This window comes from Dreissena polymorpha, chromosome 11 (assembly GCF_020536995.1).
Source record: "Dreissena polymorpha isolate Duluth1 chromosome 11, UMN_Dpol_1.0, whole genome shotgun sequence".
NCBI lineage: Eukaryota > Metazoa > Mollusca > Bivalvia > Myida > Dreissenidae > Dreissena > Dreissena polymorpha.
Window position 1 is genome coordinate 13621566 of NC_068365.1, and position 16899 is coordinate 13638464.

General features: G+C 32.8%; 1 protein-coding gene across 2 annotated transcripts in view; it reads left to right on the forward strand.

The window, feature by feature from the left end:
- Nucleotides 1-16899, forward strand: part of LOC127849616 (protein O-mannosyl-transferase TMTC2-like) — an 89589-nt gene that overhangs the window by 44467 nt on the left and 28223 nt on the right. The window contains exon 1 of one of the 2 annotated variants that reach the window (XM_052382355.1): nucleotides 232-361. The exons of the other annotated variant lie outside the window; for it this stretch is intronic. Within the exon in view, the coding sequence (XP_052238315.1) occupies nucleotides 276-361 (86 nt within the window). The 5' untranslated portion in view covers nucleotides 232-275. Of the gene's footprint in view, nucleotides 1-231; nucleotides 362-16899 lie in introns of those variants that run through there. 2 annotated transcript variants of the gene reach the window in all.

The following is a 16899-nucleotide window of genomic DNA, read 5'->3' on the forward strand; positions in this document are numbered from 1 at the left end:
AACGCGTAAAATCAATTATTCAACGCTCACCCGACGCTTATTTAAAAAAGAACAATATCATGCAGTTCATGATTGCTTTTATTACTTCCTATACAATTGGTTACTCTCTAGTAAGCCAGATTGAGCGTCTATTTATTGTGTATCGAGGAAAATAAAACAATGTAAAATTACTCCGTGGAGTTTTCTCGTACAGGATTCACTTACGTGGTACGTCACGGTCGATGGCTTTCGTCCCATGTCACATTCGCTCAGAACGAAGCCGGTTGTCAGTCAATATGGATGTCCCAATTTGTGTCTCAAGTTTTTTAGCATTAGTGCTTTATATGAACACATTGGATGCAGATTTTGCATACGACGACAGGTAACATTATTATTAGTTTAGTAACAGGTTGAGTTAAATGTAAAGCGTGTAACTAGTAAAGCGGGTATTGGTGTCTTTCATGCTTGATTGACAATTATTGAACCATCACAAATAACCGACTTACCGAAAGTGTTAATTGTGTTTCGCGGATTGTTGTCAGTTTGTAGAGAATATTTCGTTCAAATGCACACGTCTAATTGTAATCGTTTACACTAAAAATAAACATGCATAAAAAATACAATGACAATATTATAATAAAGTATATTTTTAATATTGTCATATACATTTGGATTCTGTATGTACATTTCGGACTGATATTTTAATGATTTTAGTCGTTCAAATGCGGTAACCCATTCAAAGGGTTTTGTTAACCGATATTTGTAATTTGCAATTAGTTTGAAATAATGATGATAACAGTTTAAGTCACCAAGCTTCTGTGTCAAACTTTTTAGATGGTATAATAATTATGACAATAACAATAATTATGTAATTTAACTAATTATAATAACACTCATTTATTATAACACTCATTTAAATAAATAAATATAAAACTGCAATATAAGAAATTCTATCATTAAATTAATAGTAATAGAGTTTTATTATTAATAATATGTGTGGAATTAGAAATACACTGGCACTACACAAACTACACAAAATCATTTAAGGACTTGTTTTTGTAGTTTAAATGTTTTCAGGCTTCCCCTGAGGGTCATAAAACACAATGACATACGTTTGCCTGAATCAAATTGAAGTTATCCCTCTGCCTGTGTTTAAAAAAAGGGTACCCCTGTGCTTGAATTTTCAAATCAGGAATGCCTCTGTTAAGACATTTCCAATTGTTTGTGTATTAGTTGTTGAAAAATGTAGAAATTCATAAAGGAGACATAAAATAAAATAAATTTAAACCTATTGCCAACTTTGGGTCAATGCAACTGTGCGGCAACATCCTTGGAAAGGCCTGACAATATACTTGTGTACAATGCTTTTAAAATAATGATCATCATCATAGTACAGTCAGCAACCACTTAAAAATGTCCTTCAATATAAAAATAACTGCATAATAATGAACTTCCACATTGTAATTTTATTACATGGGTATGGGAGAGAATTTCTTAAATGCTCGTTTTACTGTTTGGAGTACAACACATTTTTATTTGAATATGAAAATTAACTTGATGTTACTGTAAGAAATGTTTATCTTCATTCATTTGTAAATATGCATCAATAATTTTTGTCTTATACGATTGATTTAAGTTATATATAATGATAATCATTAAATATTATCTCTGTGCTTTAAATAAATATCAGTAGTATGTCAGTATTGTTTGATCATATTTCCATGCAGATCGGCACATTATGTCGAGACTTCATAAATGACATAAGCATTAATGTTGTCTATTTGTTGAGTTTTCTGTAGGTAAAGTTAGCAGTGACAGAGTAACATACTTTGTCTATCATTGAACTTGAGTAAATCAGAGCTAAATGATCTATGAAATCCATAATCACTTGCGGCATTCATGGGACAAAAAGCAGATTAGTGGTTAAATCCAATTAAAAAGTATTGCATATTGTTGCCAATATTTGAATAATACTTTTGATTGGATCATTGGATAAAAAGCACACATTCTTGAATATATGCCATTCTTCTCAAAAAAGCTTGTTGAATGAGTTTATTAAACATTAAAATGTGTTTTTCCATGTATTTATTTATAATATTCCAAGGTGTATAATTAGTTATTTTAAATAAATCTCTCAAATTTAGTTTATGTACTTTGTCAGTTTTGTTTTGATAAAATGCAGTCTTTGCTGGAGATTGCCTATACAACTGTCCTAACAGGCAAAATGACATTTGGACCAACTTGCTTTCTGAAAATGTCAGTCCAGGCTACTGGTAATAGACCAAATCAAAGTGCTGAAGGCACTGTAGGTGTTCGCTGTTGTTTAAGTTTAGACGCAACTCAGTTTTAAAAATTATGTTATAGCTTTTTATATTGCAAGTTTTGAATGAACACAACCCATTCAAATTTATAAAGAGTGTGTCTTAAAGCACAGGTCCAGATGTGTGTGTTTTTTTTAAATCATTAATAAAAAATATAATTTAAGCTTCATTTTGGGAAAACAGGGCTTAATGCATATGCATTAATTGTCATCCCAGTACCAGAGGCTCTCTTTAAACAAAAAATATTATAAAATCAGAAATGTCGTCCTTGATTAGCTTGTGCGCATTGCACAGGCTAAGCAGTGTGCACAGGCTAATCTAATTTGACATGCAACAAGCCCCGTTTTCCCTGAAAGCAGCCAATATGTACAGATTTCAATGATAAACACTAGACTGGCCAATGTCGTCTTACAAGCTGTTAAACACTATTAGTCATATAAACACACTGCAGTGTACCAGTGTTGAACTATAAACAGGCAGATGTGGTGGTTATCGTTCCTAGCAGACGCTCCTAGCATTTGTCGTCTGCAACAGGCAGTGGTTGTCTTTCCATAGCGTAGTTAAGCAGTTAAGCGCATACTGAATTGCAAAACTTGCTCTGTAACATTAGTGAGAGCTAACGCTCACACTAAAAATTAACCAGAACATTTTTTTCGGTCCTTTTTTTTCGGACCAAGAACTAAAACAATTCCTGTTTGGATTAAACATTTTTTTAAGAATTTAAAGGTTCTTTATAATGCACAGTGGCTCAGGTTTGATAAATATAAGCATGTCTTTAACAGCTATGGGAATCTTAAGACTTTCAAAAATATTGCCGCACATTTGATATTTAAGTGTTATGTTTTGCTTTCAGTTTTTATAAACAGTGCTTTGTAAATAAAAACACTAAGTAGATTGAATTTGAAACCAGTGTCAACAATTTGTATTTGTTTTCATTTCCATGTTTTTAGTGTGGACCAGCAAAGTCAATCTATTGAACGTAATTAGACAGGTGTAGAGTGTGTAGTAGTAGAGAAGCGTTTGGTCACGCTTTAAAGAATATCATTTAATGTTTATTATTTTTATAGACCAAAGACTAGTTTTAATATTTAATGTCTTCTCAGTTGAATAATGTATTTCCAAAGTTATTGAGAGATTGAATGTGTGTCAAATAATGTATTTGGGAATTTATTGAGTGTTACTTTGATCTAAGTCATATAGAAATACATTTAAATAAATATATATGGTTATAAAATATGTTAATTTATATTATATAAATGTATAGTATTTATTAATCAATATCAGGTTATCTAAAAACTGTAAATGTTAAATTGCATATGCCTAATTTATTTTAAGAGTTTACATAGTACATTTTACTTATATATGATTATGTTTAAAACAATGCAAAATCACAATATGATTGGGGTACCAACATTACTAGTACATCGCAAATATGACTGTGCCCGAGTGTGGTACCTTAATTACTAATATATATCACAAATATGACTGGGGAACTGTAATACCAGTTCATCATAATATGATTAGGGTATCGTACATGTAATTACTATTCTATCACAAATATGAATGGTACAACATGATGAATATATCAAAATATGATTGGGATACAGTAATTTTAAGTTTATCACAAATATAAATGGTACCAAATTACAAATATATCAGAATTATAAAATATAATTGGGATACCAAAATTACGAATATATCACAATATGATTGGCGTTCCGTAATCATTACAGGTACATTTTCTTCAACATGATACCTAGAGGTGGTAAGTTGTGAACTGATCATGAGCTTTTCATGAACAATTCATGAACAGTTTTTGAATTCAAAGCAGGAGAAGCCCCTGAAGTTACGAAACTTCATTTACTTACAGAAGACATATAAATAAAGTTCAGTTACCAAGGTGTTAGTTATTCAAGCCATGAATGTGAAAATCAATTTTTATATTAATCCATTTTTAATGATATTTATATGTTATATTTAAGAAACGTTTAGGATGCTTTTCCGTATAAATTAGCTCAATTTATTTTTTGGAATTTTGCAATTTCCTGGATACCCAAACATGGGTCTCTTGACAAATTTGTTGCAGCTCCTTGAAGTTAAGAAGTAGCAAAACAAACCCTTGCAAATGATAGGCCTATTAGTTTCAAAGGGAGAACTTTTGCATGATTCTTGTTGGGGTGGGCTAGCACACAATTTATCTCCTGGGCAAGTTGATGTTTGCATTACTTTGAAGACAGTGAAGTTTATCTTGAAATTGTGCATTAGCTCTCTTGTCTAATGTTCTTGTATTAATTTGTTTTGTTTACCGAGGATTTTACTTTGGAAACATGCTATTGATTTGGGATTTATGTCTCCTCTACATAATCTCTAGTGCATGTTAGAATGGCATCGTTGTGGAAAATGTGGGTAATTCGTGTAATCCCTTGATACGAGGAGGGAAAGTTATTGCAGCTATATAGCTTGTTTTATGGTGATGACTTTTGACTAACCTTAAATTAAATTATAAAATGTATGTATAGAATTAATTAAAAAACTTACATTACAGGGCCCTCAATCTGTCAAATCCACGGCCGAAATTCGGCCGCATTCCCCCCCTGAAAAGTATACTTTTTTCCCCTTTTGGGGGGAAAAATTCCCCCTAAAAAAAAAAATAATAAATTTTTTTTTATTTTTTTTTATAGATAGATGTCTAATGATTATTATATCTCAATTCTATTTTAATTTAATCTTGTCAAACATACTAAATTATGAAATAAGCAATGAATATAGTGCAAACATGTACAAATGTAATAATTAGATAGTACCGGTAAGTAAAAAATCCCCCAAAAAAGGCAAACGCCGCGAAAATTCCCCCTGCTATGGGTAGCGACCCACTTCCCCTAAAATGGATTGAGGGCCCTGCATTACTCAAAACTATTAGGCTAAAAGTTAATAGGTGAAAAGGTTTTATTTTGTGAACAAGGGCCTACTGATGATGATGATTGGTTAAAAATGTTGTTAGCCAATTTTCAATCTGACTGAAAACATCAAACAGAAAAAGGTATTAAAAAAACATTGATTATTCCTTTCATTCTTCTTTTTGAATACTGCAGGGAAATTCATTACGTGCAAGCTTTATAACAATGACCATTGGCTTGGAGGTTACACTGGTACAATACTGGTATATAGAAAAAAACATGAAAAACATATAACGGGTTGTAATGACTTTTTTAATTGCCCATATTTGCTGAATGTACGCGATCCTTAAATGGTGTTTCTGGTAAATTAACTAATAACCATTCGTGCAAAATTAAATGGATGTGAACTATGCATTTAACTCTTTTTTTAAATGTTTTAATGGTACAGAAAAAAAAAATTGTAAGCTACAAAGCTAACATGATATAAAGGCATTATTTTTATTGAGGAATTATTATGGTATATCATGATTCAAGTCCTTACCATACTCATGATACAAATATACATTCATGTTATCATTCATAATATATCAATCATTTGATAATGCATAAAAAATGAATTTTAATTTATTACCAGTATCAGAAAAACAGAACAGTTACATTCTAATACATAATAGTTGTTGCACTATAAAGGTTTCAGCTTACACCATGTGGAAGCATTTAACTCCCTAACATCAAAGGAACTTTAATTACACAGCAGTCATTGCATCAATTAGTGGCCTAATAATAGGGTCATGAGACCTCATATTCAGATTGTATGTAATAAATGCACAAAAATGGCGCCAATTGTGGAAAATTGAAAGGCATCAAGACATGAATAGGGTTTTCAAAGCACTCCATATCAATTCAGTATTGAATCTGTCTGCCACATACAGGAATGATATGCCCAATACATTCAAGTGCTTTTAAGATCATGTTTTGAAATTTCATAAACTCTTTGGGTTACAATTGTTGTAGTAAAAGTCTGTCTTCACCACAGTTATTAATATCATTTTATTAGGAAAAATATTAGTGCTGCAACAATACGCCAAAAACCGTATTGCAATATATTGTCAGTTCAAAAACCCGTATTGCAATATATCGCAATATATTGCTAACTTGTACCAAAATTATAACTTGCCAATTACCCAATAATCCCATAAATTCCACTTTTAAAGCAAATTCTGGTAAATATTTACTATAAATGTGCTCAAGAATAATAAGAAACACAAACATTTGCAAATTTTCTTAAGTATCAAATACATTTTTGCAATTGTTACTATTTAAAGATGTGATGAAATAACGTCCAACCGGGGCGTTTTTCCCGCTGAACACGCGTTATTCAGCTGACGTGATGTTCCCGTTTTTATACAACACAAAATACACCCATACTTTCCATGCGACGTTCTACATGTCTGTATAATTTTCGCGCGCTTTTTATTGAGACAAAGGATAAAGCACTTTTTATTTGACGCTATAATTTTTTATTGTCGCGTTAGCATTCAAATTTGGAAGCGTGTTTCCGAAATTCGGATTACAAATAATGCTCAAATCAGAATCGAACGAAACATTTACAGCTGTGCGCAATTAATTCAACGATAATCTGTTCAAAAGCATCGAATGAATGCTCCCATGTAACAATGCTACTCCGTATAATACACTTTTTAGAATGCTTTTTTTACATAAAAAATAATTTACACTGCTTTGTTTTGTTTACCTTTTTATCATTATTTCGGATGGCTTTTCTGGACGAAATGTGAATGAATTTTTGTAAAATTTTCGTACCGGTATGATGAAAATCATATCGCAATACAATATGCGGATTGCGTATTGCGATATATACCGATATACCGGTATATTGTTGCAGCCCTAAAAAATATACATACACATGCTTCCCAAACATTCTTCTTAATTTTTAGCTCATCTATTTTTTGAAAAAAAATTATGAGCTATTGTCATCACCTTGGCGTCGGCGTTGGCGTCGGCGTTGGCGTTGGCGTCGGTGTCCGGTTAAGTTTTGCGTTTAGGTCCACTTTTCTCAGAAAGTATCAATGCTATTGCATTCAAACTTGGTACACTTACTTACTATCATGAGGGGACTGGGCAGGCAAAGTTAGATAACTCTGGCGTGCATTTTGACAGAATTATGTGCCCTTTTTATACTTAAAAAATTGAAAATTTTGGTTAAGTTTTGCGTTTAGTTCCACTTTTCTCAGTAAGTATCAATGCTATTGCATTCAAACTTGGTACACTTACTTACTATCATGAGGGGACTGGGCAGGCAAAGTTAGATAACTCTGGCATGCATTTTGACAGAATTATGTGCCCTTTTTATACTTAGAAAATTGACAATTTTGGTTAAGTTTTGTGTTTAGGTCCATTTTATTCCTTAAGCATCAAAGCTATTGCTTTCATACTTGCAACACTTACTAACTATCATAAGGGGACTGTGCAGGCAAAGTAATGTCACTCTGACTGGCATTTTGACAGAATTATGTGCCCTTTTTATACTTAGAAAATTTAAAATTTGATTAAGTTTTGTGTTTAGGTCCACTTTATTCCTACAGTATCAAAGCTATTGCTTTCATACTTGCAAGATTTATGAACTATCATAAGGGGACGGTGCAGGCAAAGTTATGTAACTCTGACTGGCATTTGGACGGAATTATGGGCCCTTTATACTTAGAAAATTGAAAATTTGGTTAAGATTTATGTTTTGGTCCACTTTACCCCTAAAGTATCATAGATATTGCTTTCATACTTGGAACACTCACAAACTATCATAAGGGTACAGTAAAAGGACAAGTTGCATAACTCTGGTTGTCATTGTTACGGAATTATGGCCCTTTTTTGACTTAGTAACTTATAATATATGGTTAAATTTTGTGTTTCGATCCACTTGAAGTATCAAGGCTATTGCTTTCAAACTTCAAATACTTACATGCTATCATGAGGTTACTGTACCTGGCAACTTGAATTTTACTTTGACCTTTGAATGACCTTGACTCTCAAGGTCAAATTATTAAATTTTGCTAAAATTGCCATAACTTCTTTATTTATGATTAGATTTGATTGATACTTTGATGAAACTACTCTTACCTGACATACCACAATAGACTTCACCCAAACCATCCCCCGTGCCCTCCCCCCCCTCCCCCGTGCCCTCCCCCCTCCCCCCCCCCCCTAATTTTTTTTTTTTTTTTTTTTTTTTTTTTTAAGATCATCTCACAAATGACCACCACACCCTCACACTATACCCCCACCCCACCCCCCGACCCCACCCCCCCCCCCAATTTTTTTTTTTTTTTTTTTAAGATCATCTCACAAATTATCACCACACCCTCACACTATACCCCCCCCCCATTTTTTTTTTTAAAACGGTTATGTTTGAAATACCGTCCAACCATCGCACCCAAAAACCCCCCCCCCCCCATTTTTTTTTTTTTTTTTCGCTTTTTTGGAAGATAATGTAATAAATGTCCACAACCCCACACTATACACCCCTCTTCACTCCACTCCTCCCTCCTTTGTGATTGAAAATGAGAGTCCCTTCACCTTTAAAAAGAAAATAGATGAGCGGTCTGCACCCGCAAGGCGGTGCTCTTTAAATATGTCTTGTTTTTATTTGATTCCAAGGGCTTACAGAGCAAACTGCGTGTTCAAAGATTTGCTTAAGTGAACATGTACAATATATTGCTGCTCAGACAATCTCCCACTTTAATTTGTTTTGAAATAAAAAGTAACGGTAAATTGTTATTAAAATAGTTAAACTACAGATAAAACATATGAAAATCCCTGCATTTGATTTGAAATGCAATTTGAAAGTTACCATTGTGCTCTCATCCGTAAAAATCTTTTTCAGTGTTAAATTTTGATTGACCAAAAGTGATATTAATGTTTTCTGTTTAACCCATTAACCGGACCCTAGCGTCTAGAAAAAAGGCCTTGGCAAACAGCGTAGACCCAGATGAGACGCTGCATGGTGTGGCGTCTCATCAGGGTGACAGGGTCTGCACTTTTTGCTTAAAGGAATCTCCATAAGAAATATTCTAAATATAGAAATAAATATACTAGACATCCCTAATTTTGGAAATTAATTGATCCAATTTAGAAGGATGGGAGAGTCCACTAGGCATAAATGGGTTAATAATGGCCATAATGCTTTCTGCTCATGTACCTGTGTGATGCTGTTGTATAATTTACAATTGCTTCTCATTGATTATAATCAAGGGTTGTCATTGTCAAACTGTTGCATCTGTATACCAATTTGCTCCAGCAGTTAAAATGTTCTTAAATAGTGCAACAGCTCAGTCCCAAAGCATTTGCAACTGAAAAACAATGGGATGTCCCTATTTTGTTGAATTAACTTTTAAGGCATGAAGGAGTATTTTTCCTGGTAAATCACTCCATAAAGTGTAACTCTATAAAATGTCTGGTAAATAACAACAATTTGTAGTAAATCACAGGACAAGTTACAATGGTCTGTGCATTTTACTGAAATAAAAAAATTAAGTTGTAATTGGTTTAAAGGGGCCTTTTCACAGTTTTTGGCATGTTTTGAAATAAGTCATTTAATGCTTTATATTGATAAATGTAAACACTGGATCTTAAAAGCTCCAGTAAAAAATCAAGAATAAAATTTAAAATAGGAAAAAAAAAGTAGCCGCATCTGGACTCGAACCAGTGATCGACCCCCACAGTCCTGAAGTAACCTGGAGTAAAGACGCAATAGCCCGCTCGGCTATTCTGCCAAGCATACTTGGTTAATGTATTTTATGCATTATATGAGCAATCTTCGTAGTTTCACAAAATTTAATGACAACAACAGAATTCTCCAAATTATTCAATCGTTTCGCGTTGCAACGCTTTATAATTTTTAGGTTTTTAAATCGTCAAAAGATGCATATATTGGCTATATTAGACAATGGTAAATGTTCAGTAATACTGTTTCCTCACAAATATCATAACTAAAACGAAAATTTGCGAATCTGAAACAACTTTTTTCAATTTTGTCATTTTACCAAACTGTGAAAAGATCCCTTTAAGATGTTACAAATCAAAAAGGTAGCAGAAAGCTGTTTAGCAGTTATTTTTATCCCCACGTTTTTCTGAGAAAAAGTGGGGATATTGTATTGATGTGCCTCTGTCCGTCCGTCCGTCCTGGCCACCTGCTCCTCCTACACTATTAGCACTAGAACCTTGACACTTACATACATGGTAGCTATGAGCATATGTGCGACGCTGAAAGTGACGGAATTTTGATCTGACCCCTGGGTCAAAAGTTATCGGGTTGGGGCGGGGCTGGGTCAGAGATTTTTACTCATTTTTTTATGTTATTTTACTTTAACTTCTTCATTTCTGCACCGATTTACTTCAAATTGATACTGAGCCTCTCTTATGACAATAAGGTCAATCTAAACTATGCATGGCCCCATTACCAACCCTGGGGTGCCCTGGCCACATAGGCCACGCCCACCCAAAATTGCCTTTAACTATAATATCTTCATTTCTACACCGATTCACTTCAAATTGATACTGAACCTCTTTTATGACAATACGGTCAATCTCAGCTATGCATGGCCCCATTACCAACCCTAGGGCACTCCGCCCACATAGGCCACGCCCACCCAAAATTGCCTTTTACTATAATTTCTTCATTTCTACACGGATTCACTTCAAATTGATACTGAACCTCTCTTATGACAATACGGTCAATCACAGCTATGCATGGCCCCATTACCAACCCTGGAGCGCCCCGCCCACATAGGCCGCGCCCAAATAGGCCACGCCCACCCAAAATTGCCTTTTACTATAATTTCTTCACTTTTACACAGATTCACTTTAAATTGATACTGAACCTCTCTTATGACAAAACAGTAAATATCAACTTTGCATGGCCCCATTACCAACCCTTGGGCGCCCCGCCCACATAGGCCACGCCCACCCAAAATTGCCTTTTACTATAATTTCTTCATATCTACTCCGATTCACTTCAAATTGATACTGAACCTCTTTTATGACAATATGTTCAATCTCAACTATGCATGGCACCATTACCAACCCTGGGGCGCCCCGCCCACATAGGCCACGCCCACCCAAAATTGCCTTTTACTATAATTTCTTCATTTCTACACCGATTTACTTCAAATTGATACTGAACATCTCTTTAAACAATAAGGTCAATCTCAACTATGTATGGCCCCTTTACCAACCCTGGGGCACCCCGCCAATAATAGGCCACACCCACCCAAAATTGCCTTTTACTATAATTTCTTCATTTCTACACCGATTCACTTCTAATTGATACTGAACTTCTCTTATGACAATACGGTCAATCTCAACTATGCATGGACCCATTGCCAACCATGGGGCGCCCCTGGGTCAAACATGCGGCGTGGGGATACGTGTCGGCCTCTGCCGCGCCATTTCTAGTTAACAATTTAGTTTTGTCTTTAAAATAAATCATAGCCATAAGTATTGTTATTTTATGAGTTTCGGTATATTTCTTCAGCAGCCTGCAAGAAATAAAGCTTATTGTTGTTTTCTATATAATGTTTCAAAAATATTTTAGGCTACTGTCGCGGTTAAAATAGCTTTGCAACAATTATTATAACATCACAACCTTATTCTGTGAAAAAAAATGTGTTGTCTGACAACATAATTGATGAGGTTGCACTGTCACTGTTTTCAATCATAATGTACTGTAAGTGCATAATTTATGTTTTATGGAAAAAAGGTAAATATAATTGTGTGAAATATATCATAAACTCTTGCATGAATGATCGCAATGATGATGATGGACCTGTCTCAATGCAATTTATCACTGTGAACCATTACCTGTTCTAATGTTACTTTACCTTGAGATTTAATTCAAGTATAATTAACTTTTTCGTTCCACACGAAAGCTTGAAAAATATACTGTGTTACAATCTATCTGAATTTAGATGTTTAGCTTTGAACCACAAAATTTAAATCTAATGTTACATGTTTTTCATTTTAATATGTTTAAGTGAGAGCAAAAATAGTAAATATTCACATAATATATTCATTATTGTATGCTTTATAAATTTCAAAATGCTTTGAAAATAATTGTAATGAAAGTCAGATTCTGACTTTTTAAATGGTGAATAAATTGTAGTCTTAAATTTAATTTTAAGTGACAAGATCTTTTTTTTCTTATGAGTTGACATTTAAGGAGAAAAGGTTGTGTTCATAATGGAGTCATTTATTAGGCTGTTTAAGCATATTGTATCCATTGTAATATTTTTCAGACATTGTAAGTTATTACTGGAGTCATTTTAAGCCCTTAAGCTAATTTTGAGTGGCATGCTATTATTTTAGAACTCATCCATAAAACATCACTTAGGCTGAAATTCTGAGTAAAATGTGAGATAAGGCATGTGAATACTTTTGCATAGTATTTTTATCCCCCCCCCCCCCCCCCGGATCGAAATATTGGGGGTATATTGTTTTTGGCCTGTCTGTCTGTCATTGTGTCAGTCAGTCAGTCATTGTATGTGTGTGTCACAAAACTTTAACCTTGATTAAACTTTTATAACTTTTGCAAATTGAAGATAGCAACTTCATATTTGGCATGCATGTGTATCTCATTGAGCTGCACATTTTGAGTGGTGAAAAATAAAGGTCAAGGTCATCCTTCAAGGTCAAAGGTCAAATATCATTATTTTTTCTTTCCTAAAACTTTAACCTTCGTTAAAGTTTGGTCATAACTTTTTTAATATTGAAGATAGCAACTTGATATTTGGCATGCAACATGTATCTCGTGGAGCTGCACATTTTGAGTGGCTAAAGGTCAAGGTCATCGTTCAAGGTCAAATTTATGGCTTCAAAGCGGCGCAATAGGGGGCATTGTGTTTCAGACAAATAGTCATCTCTTGTTTTATTAAAAGATTCATTGTAATACATGTCCACTGAACCACCTTTCTAATTGGCTTCCAGATAAAGTGTAAAATAAAATGAATAAAAGCAAAACCTAAGCTGCTAACAATACATATATATAATCAAAACTTGTAACCAATTGTTTAATGTAATTTTGATAAAAACGTATCAAAGTCACCAAGATCTATTCCTGTATTTTGCAAACTCTTGAACTCAAAAGTCACAAAATACACATACATACGTAATCATATTCTCACATGTCTAAAGGATTTATGCATTAGCTGGAGTTGCATCTGGCATTGATCTCTTATTCTTATATGAAGTGATTGCTTTTTTACCAGTACAGGCCGTGCAGAAATTTGACTGGCTTCAAGCATTTCTTAATTCTAATTTGGGTCATGTGGGGTCAAAAACTTGATCATCATGTTACTATAACACTCTATCTGCAATGTAATATTTTGAAGTTTTTATGAAGATTGATTCTGTTCCAAATGCACAATTACATAATTAAAGTTGTTGCAAATGTGCGCACAAAACAAACACTCACCAGGAATAAAAAATGACTTAACTGTTACCGATCAGTGGTTCTGGTAAATCTTACTAGAATGATTTGCAGCAATCGATATTGGTATGCAACAAATGTATATGGCTAAAATATCATATAATTTCAGTTTTGAGAAAATAAAAATTTCAAGTTATCATCAAGTAAAGTTTTTGAGTGTATAATTATGAATATTGTAGTTGTTAAGAGAAATGTTCACACAGTGACAGCTGGAGTATTAATTGTGTGCATAATGGAGTTGTTGTTATTGTAAGACCTGATGTGTGTCTTAAGGAAAAGCTAAATAATATACGGAGATGCACTGACTTGTAATGTCTCAAGAACAATTTTGAATGACAGCTGTAATTTTTCTTGTGACAATACATGAAGTTATATGTGTGCTATAACAAAATCTGTTTCCAGTAATGCAAAAATTATGCATTTCAAATTTTGAATTGTAATTATAATAATGTATACTAACATAGTTTATCCAAAAAAAAGATACAACTTCAATTAAAAACAGAAGAATGTGCTATATTTAAAACTGTGTGACTATTGAACATTTTACAACTTGTTTACTGTTTTTGTTACATTTCTGATCATGCTTCAAAATCATGCATTCAGAGATAATATTAGAACTTATAAGCTGGATAACTAGTTTATAAAATGCACTATTGAGCCTTCAAAATCATTTTAAATTACAAGCTATCATGGCAGATAGGTGGAAGCATTGTATAATGCTAGGCACATTTCGTGCCCAATAATGGCTGAATAATTTATGGACATCAAGCAGGGAGGTGGCTAGATAAGGATGTGAGAAATGAGGAGAGATTAAAGCCTTACTGACGGGTCTCAGTGATCACGGCTTAGCAAATATGGCAGTTGATAATTATAAGATTGCCTTTGAAAGAGATGATTATTTAATGTCCCGTTTTAAATGCATTTCAGACTTAGCTGTGTGCATGAAAATCAGCAGTTTATAAGCATATAAATTACGTTATTATATTTTTTGTAATGATACATATCAAGATTATTTGGGTTTGTGAATTTATGTGGCTAGCTTTATCATTTAATCTATGTGAAAATTTTATTAAAACTGATATAAAAAAAAAATCTGTATCATAATTATGTACTTTTAATATGTGCAAAATGAGACATTTTGATCCCAGATATCATGAATTTATGTTTCAATTTTATTGCTTGTTACCCACAAAATTCACATTTTAATACAGCATCTTAAATGTAATCTTTATTTGTATTCCAAAAAAAAAATCAACAAAAAACTTTAATCCAACTCTATAGTTAAGTATATGAAACTTAAATAACTTGGGTATGCTGTTGTTTTAATGTACTTAATGTGCAAATTATTTCAAATTTATTTTACAACAACTACAATTTACCAAACCATTGAGGTAATATATGTTTTTGTTGCGCCTTTTTCCTATTGTACATATTTAACAAAACACATTTGTATCAACAGAAACTTTTTGATATATGCACAAGGTCATTATACTTAACACATGGTATACAATAACTTTGTATAATCATAAGAAATCCATTTTTTTGGCAGATGATATATTTATATGATTAGTCTCTTGTCAATATGCCCATTTAAAGGGTTCATTTTAAATAAAAACTTTGAAAGAGTGTCAATGTCTCATTTAAAGTCTTAAATTTAATAAGCGACTCCGATTATATGTATTTATTTCAAAGAATTTTTTAGTTGCCATGTCTGCTATTTTAATTAAGGTCTTGAATGCTGCATGTGAACAGTAATAAAGTATCCTTATTTATAAAGATTATAGCTGAGAGATTGCATTGCAGTTTTGCAGAAACCTTTCTAAAACTAATAAACTTTGATAACACATTTATTTTGCTAAAAAAATGTGAAATAAATTTGGTATTTTTTCCCATTAATGATCATTCTATAATGATAAATTTCATTTTTTTATAATTACTGTTTTGTCAATCTGCAACACACCTTAATGTATTATGGTAATACATCAAAATATTGCACAATTTTGCATTAAAGGCATGATTTCAAGTACTTTTTTTAAGTGCTTGCAGAGTTGCCATCTGGGTATATTATAATGAGAATATTTTACCCATTTAAAAAAATATTAATGGTGCCTATTATTTATTTAGTAAATATGTGTTTGATATTTTGTTTGGTTATGTGAGTCGACTGGCAGTTGATGGCCATAAGAGTTAGACTGTAAGTTGATGGCCATATAGTGAGACTGTCAGTTGATGGCCATAGATGGCCATAGAAAAAGACTGTCAGTTGATGGCCATAGAAAAAGACTGTCAATCGATGGCCAGGCTATTAAATACTGTTTATTATTGCCAAACATTATTTTTCATGTTTCAACAGTTGACAAAATAGTCATTTGAAAACTTCAAAATTTCAATATTCTCCTACATACTATTACTTATACTTTTAATAAAATAAATCATTTAAAAGAGATGCGTGTCTATATAAGCAGTTTTCTATACCCGTTTTCTTCAATTTGTTTGTAACATGTTAACAAATGTATTGTCTCTATTTTCAGCAGTAATAAAGTTGCTTTTGCAAGAATTTTTCTTTTAATAACTAATGGAAAATGTCTTCACTATTTCATTCTTATTAGCTTTTAAGCTCATTAATCAAGCTAGACTCCAATTTTTGGGAGAAGTCACTTCTCCCTAAGCTCTGGAGAGGGAGAAGTGAGGCAGTTTTAGGGAGAAGTGGATCTTTTGTGATCACCAATGGACCATTGTGAACCATGACCCAGAGGTTTCACTGGCCAAAAAAAAGTTGTCACCATTTTTTCGTGGCACGAAAACTGTCGGTTATTCCAACCTTATTAATAAGAACAATCATTTAAAGAAACCTTACTACATTAATGTCATTGACTGTATTATCACTTTAAAAAGAATGTTAATACATAAAAAACAATAAGTACCTTCATAAGTCTTAATAAGCTTTATTTGTATATAAATAACATTTTTTCAACTTGATAAACAACACAGATAACCAAAATAATATAATAATGTTAACATCAAATTGTAACAGTATGCTGCATAAATGTTTCAAAATTAATTATTTAAACATATATATCACACCAATGTACATCATTTGAAAGGGAAAAAGAAATATAAAACATCAGAAAATAAAGCATCTCACTTCAAATTGTTTAACAGTTACATTTGATCATTTGGACATAATATACATCAGCTTTGACAG